This window comes from Maniola jurtina, chromosome 27, assembly GCF_905333055.1.
Source record: "Maniola jurtina chromosome 27, ilManJurt1.1, whole genome shotgun sequence".
In the NCBI taxonomy this organism is placed as follows: Eukaryota; Metazoa; Arthropoda; class Insecta; order Lepidoptera; family Nymphalidae; genus Maniola; species Maniola jurtina.
The window spans coordinates 3,826,195-3,853,727 of NC_060055.1; the positions used below are offsets into that span (position 1 = coordinate 3,826,195).

The window sequence follows — 27,533 nt, forward strand, 5'->3', positions numbered from 1 at the left end:
ACCTATGATTGCAGGGCCGTTATTCCCGATGGTCTCGGCTGAGCACTGATAAAGCTATAAAAAACGGGCTCTTTCATCCATGTCTTTGTACTTTTTTGATCTTTTTAGCAAATAAATTAAGACAAGATTAAGAATTCCTAAACGACTCTCGTTCATTTTTTTATTTATTTGAAAGCAACGGTTCTAAAAACAAAAACAGCGTAATATTGAAATTAAAAAAAAAATTGTTTATGACCATGAATCGTGAAATAAAAATTACCCTTTATTTTTTTTAAATAGATTATTAAATTTAAATTATTCACCTGTTAAACGGGCTCCACTACACACAATCACGAACTCATTATCCACGGCCACTATACAGTTATCCGTACTATTTAAATCCAGTTAACGTAGAATCCGAAAGCGTCGTTAAAAAAAAAGAAAAGTTTTTTTTTATTTAGCGTCGAAAAAACAAAATGACGTTGACAGTTACGCGCGCTTTTATTTTACTTTTTTAAATTCCGCGCTAGGCACTGGGCTGGAGCCTTGACCGCTAGGCGGCTGCGGTCATACTGCGAGCTTGACTTGGCTAATGGCTGTATACAGGCCTTCTCAGGTCATGTATACTTTCCTACAGTTACTTTTCGCTTCGCTGCACTGATTACGGTCGCCTTTTTCAGTTTGCAATGGAAAGGCTTATCGCGAACAAGCTTTTAGAGAGATATGCGATGTTTTTAGGGTTCCTTACTCAAAAGGAACAAAAGATCCTTTATAGGATCACTTCGTTGTCTGTCAGTCTGTCGTGTCTGTCAAGAAAACCTATAGGATTCTTCCCGTTGACCTAGAAAATTTGGCAGGTAAGTAGGTCTTATAGCACAAGTAAAGGGGAAAATTCGAAAACCAAGAATTTGTGGTTACATTACAAAAAAAAATAGTATTTTCAATTTTCAAGGTAAGATAACTATACCAAGTGGGGTATCATATGAAAGAGCTTTACCTGTTCATTCTAAAACAGATTTTTATTTATTTTTATGCATAATAGTTTTTGATTTATCGTGCTAAATGTCGGAAAACATACCCGAGTACGGAACTCTCGGTGCGCGAGTCTGACTCGCACTTGACCGGTTTTTAGGCGACTAGGCTTAGCTTTTAACATTCTTAGGCCAATTTCACCGACAAAACTAAACGCGATTAGTTCACGCTAAACTCAGTTTACGCACATAACTGAGTTTAAGGCCATAGTTTGCATTTCACCGACGTCAATTAAACGCAGTTAAAGCTAAACGCGGTTTAAATTCTAAACCCCCAATTTTCGACGTTTAGCTCAGTTAAACCGAGTTTAGAGAGCTGTCAAGCGTCGAGCGTCATTATTATCAATATGAAAAGAGCATTGGCATTAGTTTTTGATGATAGTGATGCTGATGTAATATGTTGTTCGTCGTCCAAGATGGATACTAGAAAGAGAAGAAGCACTTCGACTCTTCACGCTTTTCAGCCAATGAAGCCGCGTTGGTTTTTTTTATTTTCGACAATGTTGAAGTGTCTTTCGACGACTTCAGCAAGAGCCAATTTTTCGCTGGCGGCAAAAGTGGTGTCTCTTTTTCTTTTTGACATAACTAGTAGCAAAGTAAAAACAACAACAACTAACAATACAAAATAACCACAAAATTAATAAAACAAAATACTATAACAAAAAACTTATATTGATATCAATTTCAAATACTTAAATAATAAAAACTTTAAAAAGAAACACAATGACAGACACCATACAAACACCGACCAGCCGGGCGATTCAGAACAATCGATTCGGAAAGTTATCGTTCGATAAGACGTATTTTTCAATGAAGAGTACGTCTTATCGAACGGTAACTTACCGAATCGAGTGTTCTGAATCGCCCGGCCGAAAAGAAAAAGAACAAAGAGCAGGTATAGCACAATGACAATGCGCTTTGTTCTTGCAACTAAAACTTAGTTTTACTAAACGCGATTAGTATAGAGCTGGTGAAATCGGTTTGACTTAAACTGAGTTCAAATTGTTTGTTTAAACTCAGTTAAGCTAAACTAAGTTTTATTAAACTAGGTTTCTGTAGCGAATGGTGAAATCCGCCCACGTGTGATTTCACCGAGGAGGCTCCAGAGATAGCGATGGTTTTAAACAAAGAAACAGGATTCTGTGTCGTTAAACTCTGTCTGAAGAAGTGATAGCCTAGTGGATAGGACTTCTTTCTATAGCCTTTCTAAATCCTACGCTCCAGGGAAGTGGGAATGTCATTTGTGGGAATGAGTGTTATATCTATACTTTTTTAATTAATAAATAAAATTGTAGTGTCTGTAATTTCGAAATAACTACCGCATATTAAGGTCATACGGTTATTTGAACGATACTATAACTGAATCACACGTTTTTAAAATTTTTGTCTGTCTGTCTGTCTGTCTGTCTGTCTGTCTGCTTGAAAAGGCTAATCTTCGAAACGGCTGAACCGATTTTGACGGGATTTTCACAGACAAGTAGAGAATTGACCAGGGCGCAACATAGGCTACTTTTTAACCGACTTTCAAAAAGGGAGTTGTGTTTTTCTACCTATGTACACCGAAATCTCCGAGATTTCGGAACCGATTTGCGTCATTTTTTTTTTAATCGATAGAGGAACTTTGCGACATTGTTTCATAAAAAATTTGGATTCCAACTCCTCAATCCTGATGCTGCAGGGGATCTGACCAATCCACGCGGGCGAAGCTGCGGGCATCAGCTAGTTGTATAATAAAATTCCACAGTCAATTTTAGACTTGCCTTTACACAAGTTTGAAAAATCTATTAAAAGTATCCTTCTGAAAAAAGCATACCTATTCTATTACACAATCGAAGGTTATGTAAATGACAAAAAAGCATGGATTTGACTCGCTCTAGCAATGTGCGGGGCTGCAATTGCTTGTATAGTAGGTATAGTATGGCATCACACTAATATTATAAAGGCGAAAGTTTGTATGTGTGTGTGTGTGTCTGTATGTTTGTTACTCCTTTACGCAAAAACTACTGGGCGGATTTGGCTGAAATTTGGAATGAAGATAGATAATATCCTGGATTAGCACAAAGGCTACTTTTTATCCCGGAAAATCAAAGAGTTCCTACGGGATTTCGAAAAACCTAAATCCACGCGGGCGAAGTCGCGGGCATCGGCTAGTATTATTGTAAATTTAAGTTTCTTCGCCGAGTTTCTTGCTGGTTCTTCTCGGTAGGAACGGCATTCCGAACCAGTGGTAGATTATTTTGACGATTCAAAAGCACTTGTAAAAAGGTTTTTTGAATAAAAAATCTATTCTATTATATTCTATTCTATAAGGAGTGTTCGGTATTCGATCGACCGGGCACACTACTCTAACTTTTCGGAGCTATGTGCATTTTAATCGATTAATCATGAAAATATCGTGCGGAAACCTGCATGCCTGAGAGTTCTCCGTAATATTCTCAAAGATGTGTTAAGTCTGTTTATATTGGTGCTAAAAAAATATGTCAACCATCAACATCAAAGAAAGTAATAATAATTGTGATAATCACACTAATATTATAAAGGAGAAAGTTGGTATGTGTGTGTGTGTGTGTGTGTATGTTTGTTACTCCTTCACGCAAAAACTACTGGACGGATTGGGCTGAAGAATGGAGATAGATGGAGATATACCTGGATTAGCACATAGGCTACTTTTTATCCCGGAAAATCAAAGAGTTCCCACGGGCATTTTAAAAACCTACATACACGCGAACGAAGTCGCGGGTATCAGCTAGTTACAAATAATTTTACTCTAAATAATTAAGTATATGAGATACTTTTCATTTGCGCCGGGCCTGGGTACGTTTTGGGCAATCTCCCTTCCAATTATATTGAACCTTGCCTGAAATCGAAACTGTGATTATAATTTACTAGTTGATACCCGCGACTTCGTCCGCGTGGATTTAGGTTTTTAAAAATCCCGTAGGAATTCTTTGATTTTTCAGAAGAAAAAGTTGTCTATATCAGTTTCCAGGATGCAAGCTACCTCTGTACCTTTCATATTTAAATCGTGTAAACGGATGGGCCTTTAAGAATCCCGTGGGAACTCTTTGGTTTTCCGGGATTAAAAGTAGCCTATGTTCTTCTCTGGGATGTAAGCTGTTGGGCCGAGAAAAGTTAGCAGGCAGACTGACAGACAGACAGACATACTTTCGCATTTATAAGTATCGAGTTCCTGGGCATGCATGATGCACCTCTAACTCACACATTAATTTATGTCTAGTGCATAGTTCTGGAAGATTTTCAGTAATAAAAGTGCCTAAAATGTTACAACGAATCTTTATTTTTAAAAAGTTTGCACCTTTATAGGTGCTTATTTTTTTTTATTTACGTACTTATGTACGTAAAGAAATACATTAGAAAAATCTATTGTTTGGTATATTTTTAAACTGTGCTTATAGGCAACAATCTCGAAGCTTCTCTAAAACCCGACTCACTAGCGCCGTGGACGGTAGAGAAATGAACTAAATCCGTCGCCTCGCCCGCGAACAGCACTTTGGGACTTCCGGTTGCGTCAAGTAAGGGTTCCCCTAATATCACACGTGCGTTTGGATAGTCATGCTTTAGGAGGTTGTCATACGTATACCATTTCTGTGCCATTTTATTTAAGCCAAAAGTTTCACAATTAAAAATCATGTGGGACAGGTTTCCTTGTATAGGTATTCTATTTCACGAAGACAGCTCAGACTGTTAAAATGAGACAGCGTTATACCGCTGGAGTAAATCTGTCTCGTTTTGACTGAACTTAAGTCTAACCAAAGCCAAAGTGGGCTCTATAGATTTCGATCGAGTGCCCCGCTCACTATAACAATGTGTACGCGCACATGACGTGCGCACTCAACAGACATAGCCTAACGGTCTTCGTGAAATAGAACATCTAAAAAAATATATTGGAAAAATCATTTGTTTGTTATTTTATAGTATGCTCATAGGCAATAATCTCGAAGCTTCTCTAAAACCCGACTCACTAGCGCCGTGGACGGTAGAGAAATGAACTAAATCAGTCGCCTCGCCCGCGAACAGCACTTTGGGACTTCCGGTTGCGTCAAGTAAGGGTTCCCCTAATATCACACGTGCGTTTGGATACTCATGCTTTAGGAGGTTGTCATACGTATACCATTTCTGTGCCATTTTATTTAAGCCAAAAGTTTCACAATTAAAAATCATGTGGGACAGGTTTCCTTGTATAGGTATTCTATTTCACGAAGACAGCTCAGACTGTTAAAATGAGACAGCGTTATACCGCTGGAGTAAATCTGTCTCGTTTTGACTGAACCTAAGTCTAACCAAAGCCAAAGTGGGCTCTATAGATTTCGATCGAGTGCCCCGCTCACTATAACAATGTGTACGCGCACATGACGTGCGCACTCAACAGACATAGCCTAACGGTCTTCGTGAAATAGAACATCTAAAAAAATATATTGGAAAAATCATTTGTTTGTTATTTTATAGTATGCTCATAGGCAATAATCTCGAAGCTTCTCTAAAACCCGATTCACTAGCGCCGTGGACGGTAGAGAAATGAACTAAATCAGTCGCCTCGCCCGCGAACAGCACTTTGGGACTTCCTGTTGCGTCAAGTAAGGGTTCCCCTAATATCGCACGTGCGTTTGGATACTCATGCTTTAGGAGGTTGTCATATGTGTAACTGCCACGTGTGAATGGATTGGAGTACCAGTTCGATCTGCAATATAAAACACAAGAAATCAAAACACCGGCCAAGGGAAAGTCTGACTCGCGTACCGAGGGTTCCGTACTCGGGTATTTTTTTAATTTTGCACGATAAATCAAAAACTGTTATGCATGACATTAAATGAAAATCTGTTTTAGTATATACCTACAGGTGAAGCCCTTTCATATGATACCTACCCCACTTGGTATAGTTATCTTACTTTGAAAATTGAAAATACTAAAAATATGTTCATGAACACATTTTAATATTTTTTTGTGGTGCAACCACAAATTTACGGTTTTCGGATTTTTGCTTTACTTGAGCTATATACCCTATAGAGGTTTTCTAGATAGACGGATAGACGAACAGACGGATAGGCAGACAGACAGACAGATAGACGGACAACAAAGTGATCCTATAAGGGTTCCGTTTTTCCATTTTGAGGTACGGAACCCTAAAAAAGTTAAGATGAAGATAGATATGTAAGGAAACTCAAAAATCGCTTCACTCCACCTGATCATGGCGGTTGGTTCTGGTACAGTCACATTTTTTCCCATAAACTTTTTGATAGTTTCCATCATTTTGCTCTTCACGACATCTTCTGGTAATGTTTCAATCTGAGAAGAAATTAGACAATCTTTATTAGCAACTCAGTACATTAAGTACATTAAATAATTAAATAAATATTCGTTTATTTGGGACTAGGTAGCGCAAACACAGAACACAGGATGAAACACAGCAACATACAAAGAAACAAGTGTAAATTAAAAATTTATAACACCCCCGACAAGTGAAGATTAGGTATAGTAACTAGAAAAAAGCTGATAACTTTCAAACGGCTAAACCGATTTTCTTGGATTATAGCTAAGAACACTCTCGATCAAGTCACCTTTCAAACAAAAAAAACTAAATTAAAATCGGTTCATTAGTTTAGGAGCTACGATGCCACAGACAGATACACAGATACACATGTCAAACTTATAACACCCTTTTTTTTGGTCGGGGGTTAAAAATGCAAATACTCACAAATACAACTTACACATAACCTACAACTTATACCTAAATATTTGCTTACGATACATTAGGGAGTCCTGGGATTTTGCTCTATTAGTGTCTACCTATACACTTCATGTCACATTACGAATTTACGACACTCTACATTCTACAACACTGGAGTTTATTTTTAACCCCCGACCCAAAAAGAGGGGTGTTATAAGTTTGACGTGTGTATCTGTGTATCTGTCTGTGGCACCGTAGCGCCTAAGCTAATGAACCGATTTTAATTTAGTTTTTTTGTTTGAAAGGTGGCTTGATCGAGAGTGTTCTTAGCTATAATCCAAGAAAATCGGTTCAGTCGTTTGAAAGTTATCAGCTCTTTTCTAGTTACTGTAACCTTCACTTGTCGGGGGTGTTATAAATTTTTAATTTACACTTAGAAACTAACCAATTTAGCCGTGTCCCCATTGGTCCAGACGTACAATGTGTTGCTGGATCCCATTGGTCGGGCCACGTCTTTAATTTGAACCAACCACGGATCATCTTTGCATTCCTGCTTATCCATGGGAGACCAAAAGAAAATAAATCCATTAACATCAGGCCACCAGGCTTGCTCGAATGAAAAGATGGTTTTCCCAACAACTCCGATTGATAACTTGTCTATAACTGTTGCTTTGCTAGCAGGAATTGGTGGTGAGAACAGGGTTGAATACCTGGAAATTAATATTAAATTATCGGTTCCGTACCTGAAAGGTGCCAGTGGGACTCTATTACTACGAGAAAGCCTCCACTGTCTATCAGTTCACCTATCCATCCGTCTTACTGTCTGTCAACAGGCTGTATCTCATGAACCGTAATAGGTAAAGAGTTGAAATTTTTTCTATTGCCTCTATATCAACAAATAATAAAAATTCCTAAATGATTGCCATGTAAATTGAAAAAAAAAGCACCTCTAAAAATGGAAAAATTAAAACGAATGGAACGGAAACCCTTATATCCAACTCGCACTTGACCGGTTTTTTATTTGACAAAAATATTTATAATGCTGTTTCATTCAAATTTGTACGAAACTGTAACTGTTAATGTTACCAGGGTTGGCCTTGTTTCAAACACAATTTGTTTAAAAAAAGGCCAACCTATAAAAAACATGTTTAAAATAGTAGTTTTAAACATTTTTTTTGTTTAAAACTAGTAAATGTCGTAAACTTGTTTTTTAACCCATGATCCAAAAAAAGGGTGTTATAAGTTTAACTGTGTATCTGTCTGTGGCATCGTAGCTCCTAAACTAATGAACCAATTTTAAGTTAGTTTTTTTGTTATAACAACCGTAGCACCACAACCACCGTGTTTTTTTTGTATTTTTTATTAAATAATCATAGAGTAGCACTTGGCTGCAATCAGACCAACTGATCATACAGTCTAAACTTATTTCTTAGTGGCCAAAACTTACCTTTCTTTTAGCACTCCCAGAGATACAGTCACAATCACATTATCAGCCGAGTATACGGAACCATCTTTGCACACTACTTCCACATTGCCCGTAGAATTTTTCGGCCAATTTATTAATGTTACTTCTTTATTTAGCTTAATTTCCAATGTTGGCCAGCCCGTTCCATTCTTGTATGTATTCTGTTCATGAATAAATATAATAAAGAAAAAAGAAGAATAAAGGTTTTTAAAGATCCTATGGGAACTATTTGATTTTTCGGGATAAAATGCCTGTGACAGTTACAGGGACGCAAGCTACCTCGGTACCAAATTTCATACAAATCGGTTAAGCGGATGGGTTTTTAGAAATCCCGTGGGAACTCTTCGATTTTCCGGGATAAAAAGTAGCCTATGTCCGTCCCCGGGATATAAGCTAACCCTGTACCCGTCAGAATTGGTTTAGCTGTTGGGCCGTGAAAAGGTAGCAGACAGACAGACAGTCTTTCGCATTTATAATATTAGTATGGATCGTACACATTTCAGCAAATGATTAACAAGTGAATTACCTAACAAGATAATGATAGAACTTTTACATGTGCTGTGATTAGGGTTGACCTTGTTTCAAACACAATTTGTTTAAAAAAGGCCAACCTATAAAAAACATGTTTAAAATAGTAGTTTTAAACATTTTTTTGTTTAAAACTTATTTTTAACCCCCGACCCAAAAAGAGGGGTGTTATAAGTTTGACGTGTATATCTGTGTATCTGTCTGTGGCATCGTAGCTCCTAAACTAATGAACCGATTTTAAGTTAGTTTTTTTTGTTTAAAAGGTGGCTTTATCGAAAGTGTTCTTAGTTATAATCCAAGAAAATCGGTTCAGCCGTTTGAAAGTTGTCAGCTCTTTTCTAGTTACTGTAACCTTCATTTGGGGGTGTTATAAATTTTTAATTTACACTTGTTATTTAAAAAAAAAAAGCTTTAACATGTTTTAAACAAAATATTTTATGATTATTTTTAAACAGTTTTATCCAGCTGTTTTGTGTGATTGTAACACAAATGCTTACCAATAACAGCTCGAAAAAGGTCTTGAAACCATACCGATGCCAGCTCATATGCTGGTTTCCTTCAAGCTGCTCGTAATCCGATTGGGCAGTGACATCGTTCCAGTCGTTGGAAGCCTGGTAACTATTGATGATAAAGTTCGTTAAGTCAATGAACTCGCTGATGAAATCCTGGTCATTGAGGACTTCTGGATGCTTTTCTTTTAGATATTCCATCAATCTGGAATTAAGATTTAGTTATTTAAAACTAGAAGATGCCCGCGGCTTCGCCCGCGTGGATTACGGTTTTTTAAAATCTCGCAGGAACTCTTTGATTTTCCGGGATAAAAAGTAGCCTATGTGCTAATCCAGGATATTATCTATCTCCATTCCAAATTTCAGCCAAATCCATTCAGTAGTTATTGCGTGAAAGAGTAACAAACATACACACACATACACACACATACACACACATACAAACTTTCGCCTTTATAATATTAGTGTGATAGTGTGATTCAATTTAATAAAAACTGAACTTTGTAAGGATACGGGTAGTTATTTTGTTACTTGAAATACCTTCGACCGCAAATATTAGTGTGTAATTACAAATTTTAATATGATCTAATTTATGATTTTTGGATTTTTCCTTTTATTTGTGCTTTAAGACATTGGTTGTTACCGAATTTCATGATTTGGTAAGAACCTTAATATCTTATAGCACAAATAAAAGAAATAATAGCTATGACAAGTTTGATTTTTCACAGCTCCAAGGGATTCTAGAATTTAGACCTGAGTAGGTATTTTATATTACTTGTATACCTTACCTTACCTTTTTTTCAACTTGTATACCTTACCTTACCTTCACGCGTTCCGGAGAAAAAGGGTTTTGACTGACAAACAGACAGACTTACCTACAACAAAATGCATAATTCTTGAGGAAAATAGCTGATTACTTCATTTAATAAACTTACTTTTTGGTCAAGAATTTTCCAAGCTGCTCCGGCTTTTCGGGTGGGTGATCTGAAGCCTCAAGTAAATATGTCAAAAGTTCTTCAATTAACATCTTGTTACCCTCAGTGCCATCGGAGTTGTATACTTTAAAAGATGTGTCTTGGGCAAACACAGAAATGTTATTCTTTACGGCCGTCTCGTACACCCGACTGTGTTCTGTGCCATGGATCCTGATAAAGAGAATATTTAGATAGAAAGATGTCTTTATTGCACACATGTAAAGGAACACAACACAGAAAGAAGAAAACAGAAAAAACAATTGTGTGCAAAGGCGGCCTTATTTCTTAGAGCAATCTCTACCAGTCAACCTTTGCTTTAGTACTTTAGCCCAAAACCCCAGTGCAACCAGACGTTACTTTTTTCCTTCGGGACAGAGTAGTGTTAGGTAACGTACGCACATTTGCCAGCATGTACCGAAATTCAAAAAAAAATCAAAATTTAAAATATTTTTATTCAATTAGACTTTTACAAGTTCTTTTGAATCGTCAAAAGCATCTACCACTGGTTCGGAATGCCTTTCCTACCGAGAAGAACCAGCAAGAAACTCGGCGGTTGCTCTTTTCAAAGATTTGATACACAATATTATGCCATGTATAAAAGCAATTGAAGTCCTGCGCATTGCTGGAGCGAATTGCAGATCAGATCCACGCTTTTTTATCATTTACATAATCTTCGATAGTATAATATGCTTTTCTCAGGAGCATATTTTTAATAGATTTAAAGGTATCATCAGTTGCTAAAGCTTCATTACTCACTTTTACTAAAGTTTGAGTGCTGATTTTTATGTGTATAATCTGATTATTACAATACAAAAATTACGACTCAGAATATAAATAAGACTATTTTTTTGCAAACTTTAATGCGTTTGGCGGAAATTATCACTGGCAGAAGGTATCTCGCAGTATTGAATATTGATTATTAACAATATCTTGTAAAACATATATAAAATCTGCACTCAGACTTTAGGTAAAGTGAGTAAAGTTTTTACGTAGGCACCTTTAGCCACTAGTACTACTCCATGCTACATATTGTTTCTCAGAAAAAGAATAAGGTCTGGCGCTCCTGGGATCTTGCTCGATAATATTGTATATCAAATCTTTGAAAAGAGCAACCGCCGAGTTTCTTGCTGGTTTTTCTCGGTAGGAAAGGCATTCCGAACCAGTGGTAGATTCTTTTGACGATTCAAAAGAACTTGTAAAAGTCTAATTGAATAAAAATATTTTGAATTTGAATTTGATAACTTAAAGCTGTGTAATATGCATAAAAACTGCGGCTTTACCTATGTCGTAATCTGGTATTGGCATAAATAGATATCCAGATATCATATTCCTGGGTTTTGGAGAAGGATTTTCAATATTCTCACCATTCAGCTCCAAGCTCCACGATTCCATCACCAAAAGGCACGGTCCACACCCTTCCACCGATTCTGTCCTGGGCTTCCAAAGCAAGAACCGTTCTACCAGCTTTGGCCAAAGTGGACGCAGCTGTAGTACCAGCAGATCCAAGGCCAACGATTATAGTGTCATATGATTTACCTGTTTTGGATCTTTAAGAGAAAAAAATTCATTTTTCATTATAGCCACAATTCCATCTGGTAAAAAAAGACGATTGACCTAAGATGAGACGCGTTTAGAAAATTCCTATTCACTCTTGTTTTAAAGATACCTTGATTGTAAATGGTACGAATGAGGAAACACAGATCGCGAAAGAGTATCCCAATATTAGCCATGTGTATGAGGAATGATGACCTAACCTAACCTAACACAAACCCAAACCTAACCTAACACAAATCCAAACCTAACCTAACACAAACCCAAACCTAACCTAACACAAACCCAAACCTAACCTAACACAAACCCAAACCTAACCTAACACAAACCCAAACCTAACCTAACCCAAACCCAAACCTAACCTAACACAAACCCAAACCTAACCTAACACAAACCCAAACCTAACCTAACACAAACCTGACTAAAACCTAACCTAACACAAACCCAAACCTAACCTAAACAAAAGCATAACTTTTCGTGAGTGAATGCTGTATGATGCCAAAATTAACCATTAATTGATTTTCACCTTACAGTCGATCATCATCAAAGTCAACCAATAGATGTCCACTGCTGGACATTGGGACTTCCGCACGCCACGGTCCTGCGCCGCCTGAATCCACCAGCTCACTGCGACTCTGATATCGTCTGTCCAGCTAGTAAGGGTCTTTCAACGCTGTGCTTTCCGGTGCTCAGTCACCATTCATAATCACCTTGAGACTCTAACGCCTACTGGTTTTTCGAACTAGATATGCCCTGCCCATTGCCGCTTCAGTTTTGCGATCCGCTAAGCTTTACTCTGGTTCTCCTATCATCATGATCAACCCATTTCCGTCCCACTACTGAATACGGGTTTCCTCTCAGAATGAGAAGGGTTTAGGCCATAGTCTGCCACGCTGGCCCAATGCGGATTGGCAGACTTCACACACCTTTGAGAACATCGAGAACTCTCTGGCATGCAGGTTTCCTCACGATATTTTCCTTCACCGTTAAAGCAAGTGATATTGGTGGTTCTCCTATGGATCTCCTCATTTCTGATTTGATCACGTAGAGAAACTCCAAGCATAGCTGTTCTCTCCACCGCCCATTGAATGGCTCTGAACGTTCTGAGGCCCATAATTAGTGACCATGTCTCGGATCCATAATGGATAACTGGCAACACGCACTGTTCAAAAACATTGGTACATGTCACGACTCACCACTGACGAATTTTGGATGAGAAAGCATCTCAAAGGTTCCTGAACGCCCAGCTGAGTTCAAACCTTCACCTCTTTCTCAAAATTGGACCTACCTAGCAGAATCTATATACCTACTACATACTACCTCTATGCTACAAATAGACTCTACAGATACCATTATTTCGACCATATGAAAGATTGTATTTTAAGTAGGATGGAGTCATCTAGATAATTCCATGGAATGACATCGAGATTTATGTTTTACGTAAAAATACTTCTGATCGATACACCTAAAATGACTATCTCTATTGAGAGATAAAATTTACCAAATAGGCAATCAGTGTTATTTTGACCTTTTCTGAATAGAGTAACGTTAGTCGTTATCAATCATCTTTGACCTTATTAAATTATCGCAATGAGGTAATAATTATTAGAGCATTCGTACCTAGTTTTAACTTAGCCTTTTTAATGAAGTGATTTCATTACTCTTTTGAGTCCTGTGTCTTAGGTAGTACAATATACATACATATCTGGTCCACCCTTTGGTGTGGTTGAAAAATGTGGGTGCTCAAAAAGGAAGAAACCACCTGCAAGCTTTCAAAATGTGGATGTACTGGAAAATGCTCAAGATAACCATAGTTCAATGTTATGTGCGTTTTAAGCACTTAATCAGTGCCTAACAGTGTGCAACATCCACATAAACTCAAGAGAGTTTCAGGATATCAAGTAGAATCATGTAAAACTAGTCTTTGGTTCAAATAAAGAATTTAAAAAACCAGTGTATGATAGCGCAAGCTCGTTTGACATTGGTCGGTTCTACATTCATAGGTCGCACAGGACAATTAAGTTCATTATCAATTATTCTTATGGCCAAAATTACAACTGTTGCGCAGGAGATGTTTAGTAAGTAAATGAGGTCCGCGACTTCGTCCGCGTGGATTTAGTTTTTTCGTAATCCCATGGGAACTCTTTGATTTTCCGGGATAAAAGTAGCCTATACCCGTCTCTGGGATGCAAGTTATTCCTGTACCACGTGAATTTATTTATTTTTGAAAATATCGTGAGAGTTCTTTGTTTTTCCGGGACAAAATGTCTTGCCCTGGGATGTAACTTCGTCAAAACTGATAAAAAGATGAACCGTGAAAAGCTAGCAGACAGACAGATAGACACACAACAACTTCAACTATTTTTTTTTCTTTTTTTGGGTTCCGTACCTCAAAAGGAAAAACGGAACCCTTATAGGATCACTTTGTTGTCTGTCTGTCTGTCTGTTTTAAAGAGTATTAGCCATGTAAAATGACTATTAATATTCTTTAGAAAAAGTTAAATGAATTAAAAAAATTTATTCATGAATTATTTTTTAAATCGAGCGCAATAATATTTTTACTAACTAACTATAAAGATTAATGAATATTAAGCTACATTATTGTTTAACTAACTCACACGTAACAAACAGCGTATCCCAAAACGGAAACAAGAAAAAACAATTCAAAAAAATATTTTCCCATGATCGCCAATACTACTTTGTACTATGATCACAACCGTAATGACATTCACAACTATACGGATCTTCTCCTTTATGTACCTATATTATATAGGAAGTTAATTAATCTAAGGCTTGGCGCACACGTGCGGTTAAATGACGGTATATTATGCTGCCTCGTTATACGGCACCACTGAATATAGAGCAAGATCCCAAGACCGCCAGACCTTACTTATTTTCTGAGTAACAAAATGTGTGAGATAGAATCATGTCAGTATGTTGTACTTTTATCGTAAGCCTCCTAGCTTGGGGTGATGGCCAATTTATAGGTATCAGCTGCTAAAGGTAGGTAAAAACGTTATTTACTTTTAGTCTGAGAGCTGATAAATATGATTTCATTTTTAAGTTTAATTAGCTGTGCCCGCGACTTCGTTCGCGTGGAATAGCTCTCAGCGCGCTTTATATAACCACGGACGCTCAGGCGCGAGGCGTGTAGTACGTACTCTGTACTATGTTCGCCGTGATTCTTTAAATTGACATAACTTTTTTAATTTATGAACCGATTCACATGAAATACCTAAACACTAAATGTTAAGTGAAACTTACTGCAATATATTAGTGAAAACCGTATCTAAATCGAATAAGCCGTTTCTGATATTAGCGTGCACAAACACACAGACAAACAGACAAAAAAAAATTACAATTTCGGGTTCGGCATCGATATAATAACAACTTCTTAAACTGGATCTTGGTCGATAGTTTAAGAAATACTTTATTTCTTAAACTATCGACTATTCTCACAAATTAGTAAAAAAACCACATTTTTGAATTTCGCGGGCAGGCCGGGCTCATGACCCTGTCTCAGTCGTAATTTTCATACTTATATTAAATCTCATCTGGTGACAGAAAGGCTGACTCATTTCATCAGCAATCAGCATTCAATCAGCAATTTGAAAAACTAATTTCAAAGTAAGATAATTTAAAGCGTTTGTCGTTTATGCGTTGAATAAAACAATACAGCGCCAAAATCGCAAGTCCAGCGTACTTACTTGTAATTATAGTAGAGGTCACTGTCCAAAGTACTTCAAAGACGTCATGTCATGTCAATGTCATTAACATGTCATTAACCAATTTGACATTGACATTTGACAATGAAATAAGAAGTTTTTGTCGGAATGTTCAAATTCGGGATTTTAAGTTTTAATTGATCATTATAGTATTTTGTTCAATTTAACTATTAAAAATCCTTGCTAAAGGATACTTTCAATAAAAATTAAAATTTTCATTTTAGTGGCTTATACAAGAAACTCCTACACCCTAACCTCATAACCTAAAAATTTCACATGGCGAAAGTAAGGTCAGAAAACACTCAAATCATTATAATCATGAAAAAGAATCTTAAAAATGTATGCCAAAAATATAACCATATAAACAATAATATTATATGCAATGTGGGTTATTTGTTATACCTACTTACATTGCGAGCAAATATAATAAACCTTTTAAATGTTATGGGTTTCTTAAATTTATAGGGTACAGATACTACAGACCCTTATAATTTAAGACTTACGCTATACAATTTTAGGTTTGGTTTCTTTTTTAGGTTTGGATTTGCAAACTTAAATTTTGACATTTTTCGTTTTTGGCGTTATGCTTGTTTGGTATTTTCTGTATGTAATCTTGCATTATCGCAAAACACCACAATTTAAATATTGCCATTTTGCATTTTTGGCATTTTTCAACCCCCAACCCAAAAAGAGGGGTGTTATAAGTTTGACGTTTGTATCTGTGTATCTGTCTGTGGCATTGTAGCTCCTAAACTGATGAACCTATTTTAATTTAGTTTTTTTTGTTTGAAAGGTGGCTTGATCGAGAGTGGTCTTAGCTATAATCCAAAAAAATCGGTTCAGCCGTTTGAAAGTAATCATCTCTTTTCTAGTTACTGTAACCTTCACTTGTCGGGGGTTTCATAAATTTTTAATTTACATTTGTCAGTATCAAGATTTGAAATAAAATTTTAATTTCAGTGTGGCAAATCCAGTGAAGGCAGCAATTGCAAAAAAACGTAAACGCAAACCTAAACTCAACAAGAATAAGTCAAAAAATAAAATTACTACAGTCAAACCTTCAGCTGCATCAGTTGTAAAAGCATCTTTGGATTCATCTGATGTTGAACCTAAAATTGAAAATGAAATTAAAGTTCCTAGTGAAGATAAAGTTGATAAAAAGGTAAACAAGGGTACAAACTCTATTCACAAGAAACTTTTAGAGTATTCACATCCTTTTCTTACTAAATACTGCTAATGTAATAAGAGAAGGACAGATAAACTTAATTTAATTTAGAACTGTCTAACCTTGTGACTGTAGGTGTCTTAAAATCTTTATTTTAAAATTCACTTTCCTCCCCCTTTAAGGTTTAGTACCCCAAAAGGAAAATAGGAACCCTTATAGGATTACTTCTTTGTCTGTCTGTCTGTCTGTCCATCTGTTGTGTCTGTCAAGAAAACCTATAGGGTACTTCCTGTTGACCTAGAATCATGAAATTTGGCAGGTAGGTAGGTCTTGTAGCACAAGTAAAGGAATAAATCCGAAAACAGTGGATTGTGATCACTGTTTTTTTTTTTTTTTTTTACAAAAAAGAGTGTTTGGTGATGGTTCTTATCTATGTTTCATTTGGCAGATGATTTAAATCTTTTAATTTACACATGTTGCATTCAAGGTTACACCAAGTCTGTCAACGGAGCAGTTTGGGGAAAGATTTCCTGTATTTAATGATAAGGAACTCATCAAAAAGTTCCTCGGTGTCAACATGACCAATAATCAGAAAGGTAAAAAACAATTATTATTTTGCCAGCCTATGCCTATGCATGGGCAAAGTACTTAGACTTTTTCGAGAGGCCCCGCTATCTACTGGTAAAAACCTGAATATAATCTGTTCAGGAATTTTGAGATTACGACTTTGATATAAAGATGATACTGCTTGCTTTTTTTTTCTCTCTCTCTCTCATCTGGCTTTACAAAGATTAGCCAATGTCAAGTTTGTAGTTATTTGTAACAAGTTAGTTAAACTATACAAGTATGGACCCCGTCTGTGCCGGCGCTCGCCGACACACGCACGGCACCCCCTTAGAGCGCTTTCCAGTCAGTTTTTTTTTTTTTTTATTCAATTATAATCAACAGCGTTATACAACATAATTATTATAATAAATCTAAGTTAAACTTAAGGCCACATGAGATTACCTACTTAAAATTAATTGACAAGTATTTTAACAGAGTATACAATAATATAAAGAAAAACAATAAAAACAAAGAGATGTACAAAAATTAAAACTGTGTGTGTGTGTGTGTTAACAAAAAAAACACTCCAAAAAAGCAGAGCACGCCCGCCAGCTAACACCAACACAGACGAAGTCCACTGCTTGCTTTACTTTATGTAGAGACCATTGAAAAGACTTTTTTTTAACAACTGTATACAAATAAGGTAACTAGCAGGGAGCCGCTGGATTCAGGCGGCGCAAGATCATTGCGTATGGAAGTTGGCTGAGTTATATTCGCGCCATCTATATTACTATACTGATAGTAATATAATATAATTATAATAAATAAAATTGAAGTGTCTGTCTGTAATTTCGAAATAACTACCTCATATTAAGCTCATATGGTTATTTGAACGGTACCATAACTGAACCACACGCTTTTAAAATTTTTGTCTGTCTGTCTGAATAACAATCGGTGTTCAATCGATGAATTAATACTAAGTTATGGAAGTGCTAGTTATGTACATTACATTTAAGTAAAAATTTTCAGGCAGAATCCGACAGACTCTAAGGGACAGCCTCAAAGGTACTTCAGATCAGTTACTACCAGATGTCATCCACAACCGCGTTCAAGCCATCGTCAAAGAAACCACCGCACTAACAGATGCAAATTTACGAAAAATACGAATCCTCTACAACATGCTCAAAACTACAGTAGAAGCACAACCCACTGATGCAAAAGAGAAGAAGAATAAAAAGGGAAAGAATAAGAAAAAGAAAGATAAAGGAAACGAAAGTGAAAAGGAAGTGAAAAGTGAAACAGAAGTGAAAGGTAAAAGTGAAGCGGAAGTGAAAAGTGAAACAGAAGTGGAAGTGAAAAGTGAAACAGAAGTGGAAGGGGAAGTAACAGATGAAGAAATGGAAGACAGTAAAGATATCATAAAGAAAGAAAAAGAGGACGATAAAATGGACACAAAGATCGTAAAAGATAAGAAACAAGATAAAACAAAAGGTCCCAAAAGATATGTTGTGTTTGTTGGGAATTTACCCTTAGACATTGACAAAGAGAGAGTGAGTGAGAACCTTTATTCTGTTTAAACTTTATTTCTGACTAGCTGATGCCCGCGACTTTGTTCGCGTGGATATATGTTTTTTTAAATCCCGTAGGATCTCTTTAATTTTCCGGGATAAAAAGTAGCCTATGTGTTAATCCAAGGTATAATCTATCTTCATTCTTAATTTAAGTCAAATCCGTCCAGTAGTTTTTGCGTGAGTAACAAACATACACACAAACTTTCGCCTTCACTAGTGTGAAGTGTGACTATTTGGGCCTCTTGATCTCTTCCATTAGTCACACCTAATATTAAAAAGGCGAAAATTTGTGTGTATGTTTGTTACTCTTTCATGCAAAAACTACTGAACGGATTTGGCTGAAATTTGGAATGGAGATAGATTATACCCTAAATTAACACATAGGCTACTTTACGATTACTTTTACGACTGAAAAGCGCTTTTAAAAGTTTATTTGAATAAATGTTTATCCCATTCTATTCATTACTTGCAGATAACACAACATTTTAAGGATTTCAAGGATCACATTGTAGATGTGAGGATCCCTAAACCGGGGCCAAATAAAAAGACCTGCATCGCTTATGTGGAACTGAAGAATGAATTGTGTTATGAGGTAGGTACAAAAAAAAGAAAGAAAAAAAGAAGTTATCCTTTTTTAGGGTTTTGTACCTCAAAAGAGAAAATAGAACCTGTGGAAAATGGAATGTCTGTCTGTCTATCTGACCTGTTGTCTGTCTGTCTCTCTGTCTGTCCGTCCGTCGTGTTTGGTAAGCAGGTTGGTCTTATAGCACAAGTAAAGGAATAAATCCGAAAACAGAACAAAAAAAAAAAACAAAAAGTATTATTTCTTGTAGGATTGACCGGATTTTTAAATTGTTTTTAGTTGGCGCTATCCAAACACCACACTATGTTGGAAAACAAAAGGATTAACGTACACTATACCACACAGAAGAACAGCAAAATTAGCAAAACTGAGGCAAAGGTAGATAGACATGGCATGCTATATGGCCCGTTTTTCTTTTTTTTTTTTTTTTGTTTATCTTGAAGAAAAGATAAACAAGTAGCTTTTCGCCAAAATGCGTAAGAGGCACGCTTTATGAGGGCTATACGACCTGGGTACCGCAAACTGACCATGAAATCATGATACGAGTGAAAACCTTAATCCAAAAGGTCGGAAGCGCCGGGCTAATCGTGTCGCTTACGCGTTTCTTGGAGGTTTCTGCGATTTGTTTATCTTTCAAGCAAAGTAAGGAAAAACCAACTAGCTAGATGGTGCTGCACTTGAGTCATTAACTTCCGCTAGATAGCGCTGTCATTGAGTCACTAACTGCCGCTAGATGGCGCTGCCCTAGAGTCATTAACTTCCGCTAGATAGCGCTGTCATTGAGGCACTAACTGCCGCTAGATGGCGCTGCCCTTGAGTTATTAACTTCCGCTAGATAGCGCTGTCATTGAGTCACTAACTGCCGCTAGATGGCGCTGCCCTAGAGTCATTAACTTCCGCTAGATAGCGCTGTCATTGAGTCACTAACTGCCGCTAGATGGCGCTGCCCTAGAGTCATTAACTTCCGCTAGATAGCGCTGTCATTGAGGCACTAACTGCCGCTAGATGGCGCTGCCCTTGAGTTATTAACTTCCGCTAGATAGCGCTGTCATTGAGTCACTAACTGCCGCTAGATGGCGCTGCCCTAGAGTCATTAACTTCCGCTAGATAGCGCTGTCATTGAGGCACTAACTGCCGCTAGATGGCGCTGCCCTTGAGTTATTAACTTCCGCTAAATAGCGCTGTCATTGAGTCAATAACTGCCGCTAGATGGCGCTGCCCTAGAGTCATTAACTTCCGCTAGATAGCGCTGTCATTGAGGCACTAACTGCCGCTAGATGGCGCTGCCCTTGAGTTATTAACTTCCGCTAGATAGCGCTGTCATTGAGCCGCTAGATGGCGCTGTCATTAAGTCATTAACTTCCGCTAGATAGCGCTGTCGTTGAGTCACTAACTGCCGCTAGATGGCGCTGCCCTAGAGTCATTAACTTCCGCTAGATAGCGCTGTCATTGAGGCACTAACTGCCGCTAGATGGCGCTGCCCTTGAGTTATTAACTTCCGCTAGATAGCGCTGTCATTGAGTCACTAACTGCCGCTAGATGGCGCTGCCCTAGAGTCATTAACTTCCGCTAGATAGCGCTGTCATTGAGGCACTAACTGCCGCTAGATGGCGCTGCCCTAGAGTCATTAACTTCCGCTAGATAGCGCTGTCATTGAGGCACTAACTGCCGCTAGATGGCGCTGCCCATGAGTTATGAACTTCCGCTAGATAGCGCTGTCATTGAGTCACTAACTGCCGCTAGATGGCGCTGCCCTAGAGTCATTAACTTCCGCTAGATAGCGCTGTCATTGAGCCACTAGATGGCGCTGCCCTTGAGTTATGAACTTCCGCTAGATAGCGCTGTCATTGAGTCACTAACTGCCGCTAGATGGCGCTGCCCTAGAGTCATTAACTTCCGCTAGATAGCGCTGTCATTGAGGCACTAACTGCCGCTAGATGGCGCTGCCCTTGAGTTATTAACTTCCGCTAGATAGCGCTGTCATTGAGGCACTAACTGCCGCTAGATGGCGCTGCCCTTGAGTTATGAACTTCCGCTAGATAGCGCTGTCATTGAGTCACTAACTGCCGCTAGATGGCGCTGCCCTAGAGTCATTAACTTCCGCTAGATAGCGCTGTCATTGAGGCATTAACTGCCGCTAGATGGCGCTGCCCTAGAGTCATTAACTTCCGCTAGATAGCGCTGTCATTGAGGCATTAACTGCCGCTAGATGGCGCTGCCCTTGAGTTATTAACTTCCGCTAGATAGCGCTGTCATTGAGCCGCTAGATGGCGCTGCCCTTGAGTTATTAACTTCCGCTAGATAGCGCTGTCATTGAGCCGCTAGATGGCGCTGTCATTAAGTCATTAACTTCCGCTAGATGCGCTTGACTCATTAGCTTCCGCTAAAAAGCGCTACCCTTAAGTAATTAACTACGGCATCTAGCGGCAGTTAGTGTCTTAAGGTTTAATGACGCCATCGCATTACCCTTGAGATATCAACTTCCGCTAGATGGCGCTGCCCTTGAGTAATTCTATTCCGCTAGATGGTTCTGCCCTTAAATCATTAACGTCTAGTAGATGGCGCTACGCTTGGATACTATAATTTCCGCTAGATGATTCTATACTTAAATTAAAATTTTCTTCAACTACCCACGATTTTTAGTCTTCTGTTGTCTGTCTGTCTGTGACGTCTGTCATGTCTGTCAAGAAACCTATAGAGTACTTCCCGTTGACCTAGAATCATGAAATTTGGCAGGTAGGTAGGTCTTATAGCACAAGTACAGGAATAAATCTGAAAACCGCGAATTTGTGGTTACATCATTAAAAAAAAATTAAAATGTGTTTCAATTTTCAAAATAAGATTAACTATACCAAGTGAGGTATCGTATGAAATGGCTCGGAATCGTATAAAACAGATTTTCATTTATTTTTATGTAAATAACAGTTTTTGATATATCGTGCAAAATGTTGGAAAAAATACCCGAGTACGGAACCCTCAGTGCGCGAGTCTGACTCGCACTTGGCCGGTTTTTTATGATGAAAGTTTTCTCTCTTATTTAAGGGCAAAGCGGCGAAACTCGTAGCGTTGCAGAAATCCGGTAAACTGGCCGGCAGCATACCCTTGAACAGGAAGCGAAGCCAGCGCCGGATGAAGGCGAAGCAGGCCAAGGCGAAGCTCGAAGCGGGCGTGTGAATTTTTTTTTTAAAGTAATAATGTTTATAGTCATGATGATAACTAGCTAGTTTTAACTTTATTATTTAAATAAAATATTAATTAATCTATTGTCTTTGATTTATTTAATGCAGATATCACCGTGAAATTGTAAATACCGTTAGATTATAAATTATAATCTAACAGTAATTCTGTTCGATTATAATCTAACGGTATTTACAATTTCACGGTGACATAGATACTACCTTTTTTTAAAATAAGAAATAGCGAGCAAACGAGCAGGTGGGTCACCTGATGTTAAGTGATTACCGCCGCCCATGAACATTTGCAGCACCAGAGGAACCGCCGATGCGTTGCCGGCCTTTCAGGAATTTGTTGGTCCGCCCCTTGAATAACCCCATATTGTAATCTAGTGGGAACACCGCCGCACCGATGGAACTTGATTCCACAGTTTGCATGTGCGCGGATAAAAGGATCTGGCACAAACGGGCGGTCGAAGTGCACCAGGCACCCGGGCTGAGGGTGAAATTGCTTGCGGTGGCGTGCGGTACGGTCCATTAATTTGTTTTGTTATAGGTATTTCAAAAAAATAAGACGGCATTTACGATGAAAGCTCTGTCGGCTTGATTTCTTCCGATATCTGCACGTCAGACTATTTGTAAGTCCTATAATCGGATCACCGATATTTATCATACACTAGAGGATGCCCGCGACTTCGTCCGCGTGGATTTAGGTTTTTTAAGATCCCGTGGGAACTGGTTGTTTTTCCGGGATATAAAGTTGCCTATGTCAATAACAGGGACGCAAGCTACCTCGGTACCAAATTTCATACAAATCGGTTAAGCGGATGGGTGTTTGGGAATCCCATGGGAACTCTTTGATTATCCGGGATAAAGTCTAGCCTTTGTCCGTCCCCGGGATATAAGCTCACCCTGTACCAAATTTCGTCAGAATCGGTTAAACTGTTGGGCCTTGAAATGGTAGCAGACAGACAGACAGACACACTATCGCATTTATAATACTAGTATGGATTTTTTGTCGACGAAAAATCGACCACCAATTGTCGGACGTGGGCGGAGCGCCTCATGGTCCAGCCGTCCTGACGCTCATTTTCATCAGAGTGAACTACCTATACGTATCTTATATCATAAAATTGACTAGTGCTCATTTTTACTTCAATGATTTTTGATGTTTCAAACATAGTTTTAGGTTAGGTATGAAATTAAAGAAAACAAAGACGGAGTGCTTCAAAAATTATTTATTTATTCGTATATATAATTTATATATCCATTTTATAGTTAAAATCAACCAATTCACACAACATAAACCTATAGTAAGTTCTCATACACACCAAAATATGTTTTGCGTTCAAACATCGACCTTATGTGTGTGGCAGTAGAGTTGAGGTTACAAAAAACATATCTTGGCAAAATTACAGACTAAAAAACTAGATATACAATAATTTAAAGAGTCCTGTCTATTTCGTAGATAGTCTGTGTTCCACAGATTAAAATTAATTAATTATTTTCACCTGTGTCACAGCACAGTGTAATTTTAAAATAGTTTTTATATTATTTTAAAATTATTATTATTAATAATAGCTGCGTTAATTAAGTAAAAACAATTTTAATACTTTAAAATACTCGAGTAGAAAACACATTGTGCTTAGGAATGACATTATAAACTAGTATGTAATATAAAATAATAATAAAACTATATAATATAGTGTCAAATGTGCTGCTATAAACAGACAGACAAGCAAGCATACACATTAATCAAGGCTAATTGTTTACGAACAAATCCATACAATTATCTATTTTGGAATAATGAAGAAAAGAATTGCAACAACTTGCAAGATCGAAAATAAAATTTTCTAAATCATAAACTTTAAAAATTGCCACAAAAAAGTAAAATAAAAATTAGTTTCTGAAAACATGTAAAGTAAATTTCATTTTCAATAGTATGTTTTTCAAATATGCACAAAAAAAATCGTTCATAAACTCGATAAATGTGTACGCTCGGTAAATACACAAAAGAATTCCAGGTTTCATGACGTAGTTATAACTTAAATATCACTTCTTTAACACATACATAAGAATTAGGTAATTGTTTTTTATAAAACGTAAAAAAAGTATATATTCCATTCCAAAATAACACCAAAATATGTTGCAAATCATCAATCAAATTGAAAAAAAAAATGTTTTTCTAAACATTTATCAAGCGATTAAATTATCAAATCACTGTTAATCAGCAGTTATACTAACACGGAAGTTTAGTTAGTTTTTAGCACAATGAAACATTTTTTTTTTAATTAATGCACCAGAAATACTCAACCTGGGTTTTTCACGAACATTGTAAGTACTATTTTTTTTTAATTCCCAATCATGAAAAATAAATAAACCTTAAAAAAATATTCAACTAAATTCAATTTATTAATAATTATATATTTATTAGGTAATTAATTACTTATAGTTTTAATATTACAAGCGTATTGCCAGTGTGTTTAGCGATGGAGATGGGAAGAAAAAATTTACAAAAAAAAATGCTACAAATCAATAAATATGCCGCGTTTGGAATAAAACCAGAGAAAAGGATTCAAAATTAGATTCAGCAGTGATTTGACCACCACAAAACAAGTTAAGAATACAAGTTACGAATTCCATAAGGAAAAATTATCTTTTTCCATAAAAGACTAATTTTATCATAAGAAAACTAATAGAAGTACTTTTTAATTCACTGAGGTACACGCTTGGCCACAATCGCACCTGACGGGAAGTGGTAATGTGGCCTAAGATGGGACGCGTTTCCCTAGATGTCTATTCACTCTTGTTTTTAAAGCTACCTGGATTGTAATTGGTAAAAAACACAGATTGTGGAAGAGTATTCCAAACCTTAGCCAAGCGTATGAGGAATGATGACGCAAAACATTTCGTGCGTGTAGATGGAACGTCGACATTGTACACTAGGTTTAAGACCTTAGCTTCCATCTCAGACTGCATCATCACTTACCACCAGGTGAGATTGCAGTCAAGGGCTAACTTATATCTGAATAAAAAAAACCATTGTAGTTTTCTTTACGGATGTTAGAGCTGATAGATGAATGGTTCGTTTTAATTTTTCTCCATTGGGGAGAAAAAGTAAGACAAATCAATGCAGCAATGAAACAAATTATTGACTGGGTAGCAATTGTCCGTATGAGATCGAGAGCACAACTTCGTTTCTGCCAGTCCCATGACATCACAGGTTAAAAAAATTATAAGTTAAGACCATCCAAACACGGCATGATTATTAAAATTTAAGATAATGTAAAAATTCCAAGCAAATAAAAAAAAACGGAAAAATAACAAAAAAATCTTTTTTTTACGGAGAAATGTATTTTAGTGACTGAATTTTTACACTATAAATATTATCAGCAACATTCATATTATTTTAACAACCCGCATTGTATTTCACAAATTTAGGCCTAATTCTACACTTATCCCTTTTTAGTTTTACTACGAAGTATAGTTGGTTCTGACCAGGGACTTAGATTATGGAATGTTCTAGAAATTTTGCATAACCTATATATAAAAAAAAAACTAATTGAAAGTCTTCTGGATACTAATTATTGCACAGATGTGAATGTTTTATCTGAGTTTCATCCACCATTTCCAGACTAGAATTTTAAAAGTATCTACTCTGCTTTTTCTAAATGTCTTTGTTATCACATTCTAGGACTGTTTATTATAGAAAATTATAGAAATTATAGCTTTTTCTATTTATTCCATATTCTAAGTTCAATATAGTATTACATTTGATCAGAATAAATTCTTACAGTTTTTTTACATTACATTTTGTAACAATAACTGTTACAATTCTGTGTAAAACTGGTCAGAAACGTTACAGGAAACGACACTACTGGTTCTATACTCCGTCTAGGATTTTTACAATGTTTCAATCCAATTTGTAAAATAAATTATTACAATAAAAGTAAATAATTTTAAGTGACTCTTTTGTTTTTAAAATTCATTAATAATATAAATAATTAGAAAAATTATATTATTTGGATTAAGGCTGGTTTACACTGACAAGAAAATAGTAATCGTATAATTTTTGCCTCACGTAATTTTTTTAATGCTGGCGCCTTCATTTATGTTTTTACATTTAGTTTTTACTAAAAAAGACCTTTCAGACAATATTTCTACACACATATATATATATATATATTATATGTTATTAAGTGTTTCTGTATAAATAGATTTCATCCATCGAAATAAGTATAAAATTATAGAAGACTTAAACAAATTGGATTGAAACTAGATTCACGAACAATTTTGAAGTAATACATATTATTATATTATAATTTTTACATCCAAATACATTTACAAATCGACTAAACTTACAACTGGCCAATTCAGTTATTCAAAAATGCAAAGATAGAGAGAGATTTTCATCATAATTACCTTAAGCCCCAATCACATGGACATAGTTTCTCGACCGTTTTCGAACTTTTACTAGTCCTGAATCATTTTAGACTTCATTGTCTGAATATTATACTTAAAACAGTAGGATACGAACGGACGAGCAACTATTTCAATGTAAATAGGCCTTAACAGTTCCATATCGCATTCGTTGTTAAGCAAAACTTATAGAAAAATAATAATATTCGAAAAACATGACATCGACGCGAAATTCTCTATACTTAAAAATATATCCATCTAAAGCTGACCGCACACACACCGAACGCAAAGCATTTTTCTTTCCATGCCGAAACAAAAACAGCAGCAAGAATCGACTGTATAATGCATACATTTTGAGAACTCACACGCCATATTTGCTCTCACATTGTTAAAAGTACGGTTCACCATTAGGCACAGATAAAAATCGTACTTTTGACAGTTGACATATGTAATTGAAGAGTGAGATCTCAAAATGTATGGACTATATCTGAAATCGATACATGGGTTGTCGATTCGTGCCGAGTACGATGTTGCGTTCGGTGCGCGCTTACCTTTAGTATCAGTTTAATACTTTTAAAACCTCATTTTAAACACTAATATGTACAGTTGGCTACATTAAATACAAATT

At 36.7% G+C, this 27,533-nt stretch overlaps 3 protein-coding genes and 1 long non-coding RNA gene across 6 annotated transcripts in view; 1 reads left to right on the top strand and 3 right to left on the bottom strand.

Moving 5' to 3' along the window:
- LOC123879029 (serine proteinase stubble) overlaps positions 1-668 on the bottom strand; it is a 43,013-nt gene extending 42,345 nt beyond the window's left edge. Inside the window, exon 1 of the mRNA XM_045926525.1 lies at positions 303-668. The gene's annotated coding sequence lies outside the window, so the exon portion shown is untranslated. The remainder of the gene's footprint in view (positions 1-302) is intronic.
- Positions 669-5,137: 4,469 nt separating this feature from the next.
- Positions 5,138-14,473, bottom strand: LOC123879034 (spermine oxidase-like). 2 transcript variants are annotated; one of them, XM_045926536.1, is made up of 8 exons: positions 14,342-14,473; positions 11,537-11,719; positions 10,134-10,343; positions 9,187-9,403; positions 8,144-8,322; positions 7,142-7,406; positions 6,211-6,314; positions 5,138-5,709 (listed from the first exon to the last, which is right to left on the bottom strand). In XM_045926536.1, exons 1-8 carry the CDS (start codon positions 14,404-14,406, stop codon positions 5,472-5,474), a joined length of 1,461 nt encoding a protein of 486 aa, XP_045782492.1. In that variant the 5' UTR covers positions 14,407-14,473; the 3' UTR covers positions 5,138-5,471. The 2 variants fall into 2 exon arrangements, with proteins under 2 accessions (XP_045782492.1, XP_045782493.1); XM_045926537.1 differs by lacking the exon at positions 11,537-11,719.
- Positions 14,474-15,523: 1,050 nt separating this feature from the next.
- Positions 15,524-22,573, top strand: LOC123879040. Of its 2 annotated transcripts, none has more exons than XM_045926544.1 (7): positions 15,524-15,738; positions 16,409-16,610; positions 17,101-17,209; positions 18,189-18,709; positions 19,203-19,322; positions 19,593-19,691; positions 22,356-22,573. In XM_045926544.1, exons 1-7 carry the CDS (start codon positions 15,725-15,727, stop codon positions 22,485-22,487), a joined length of 1,197 nt encoding a protein of 398 aa, XP_045782500.1. In that variant the 5' UTR covers positions 15,524-15,724; the 3' UTR covers positions 22,488-22,573. The 2 variants fall into 2 exon arrangements, with proteins under 2 accessions (XP_045782500.1, XP_045782501.1); XM_045926545.1 differs by having other exon boundaries at positions 16,409-16,598; positions 17,098-17,209.
- Positions 16,762-25,317, bottom strand: LOC123879057. Its single transcript, XR_006798935.1, has 3 exons — positions 25,212-25,317; positions 23,596-23,605; positions 16,762-16,777 (listed from the first exon to the last, which is right to left on the bottom strand). It is a non-coding gene; the product is annotated as an uncharacterized LOC123879057 (long non-coding RNA).
- Between the last annotated feature and the right edge of the window lie 2,216 nt (positions 25,318-27,533).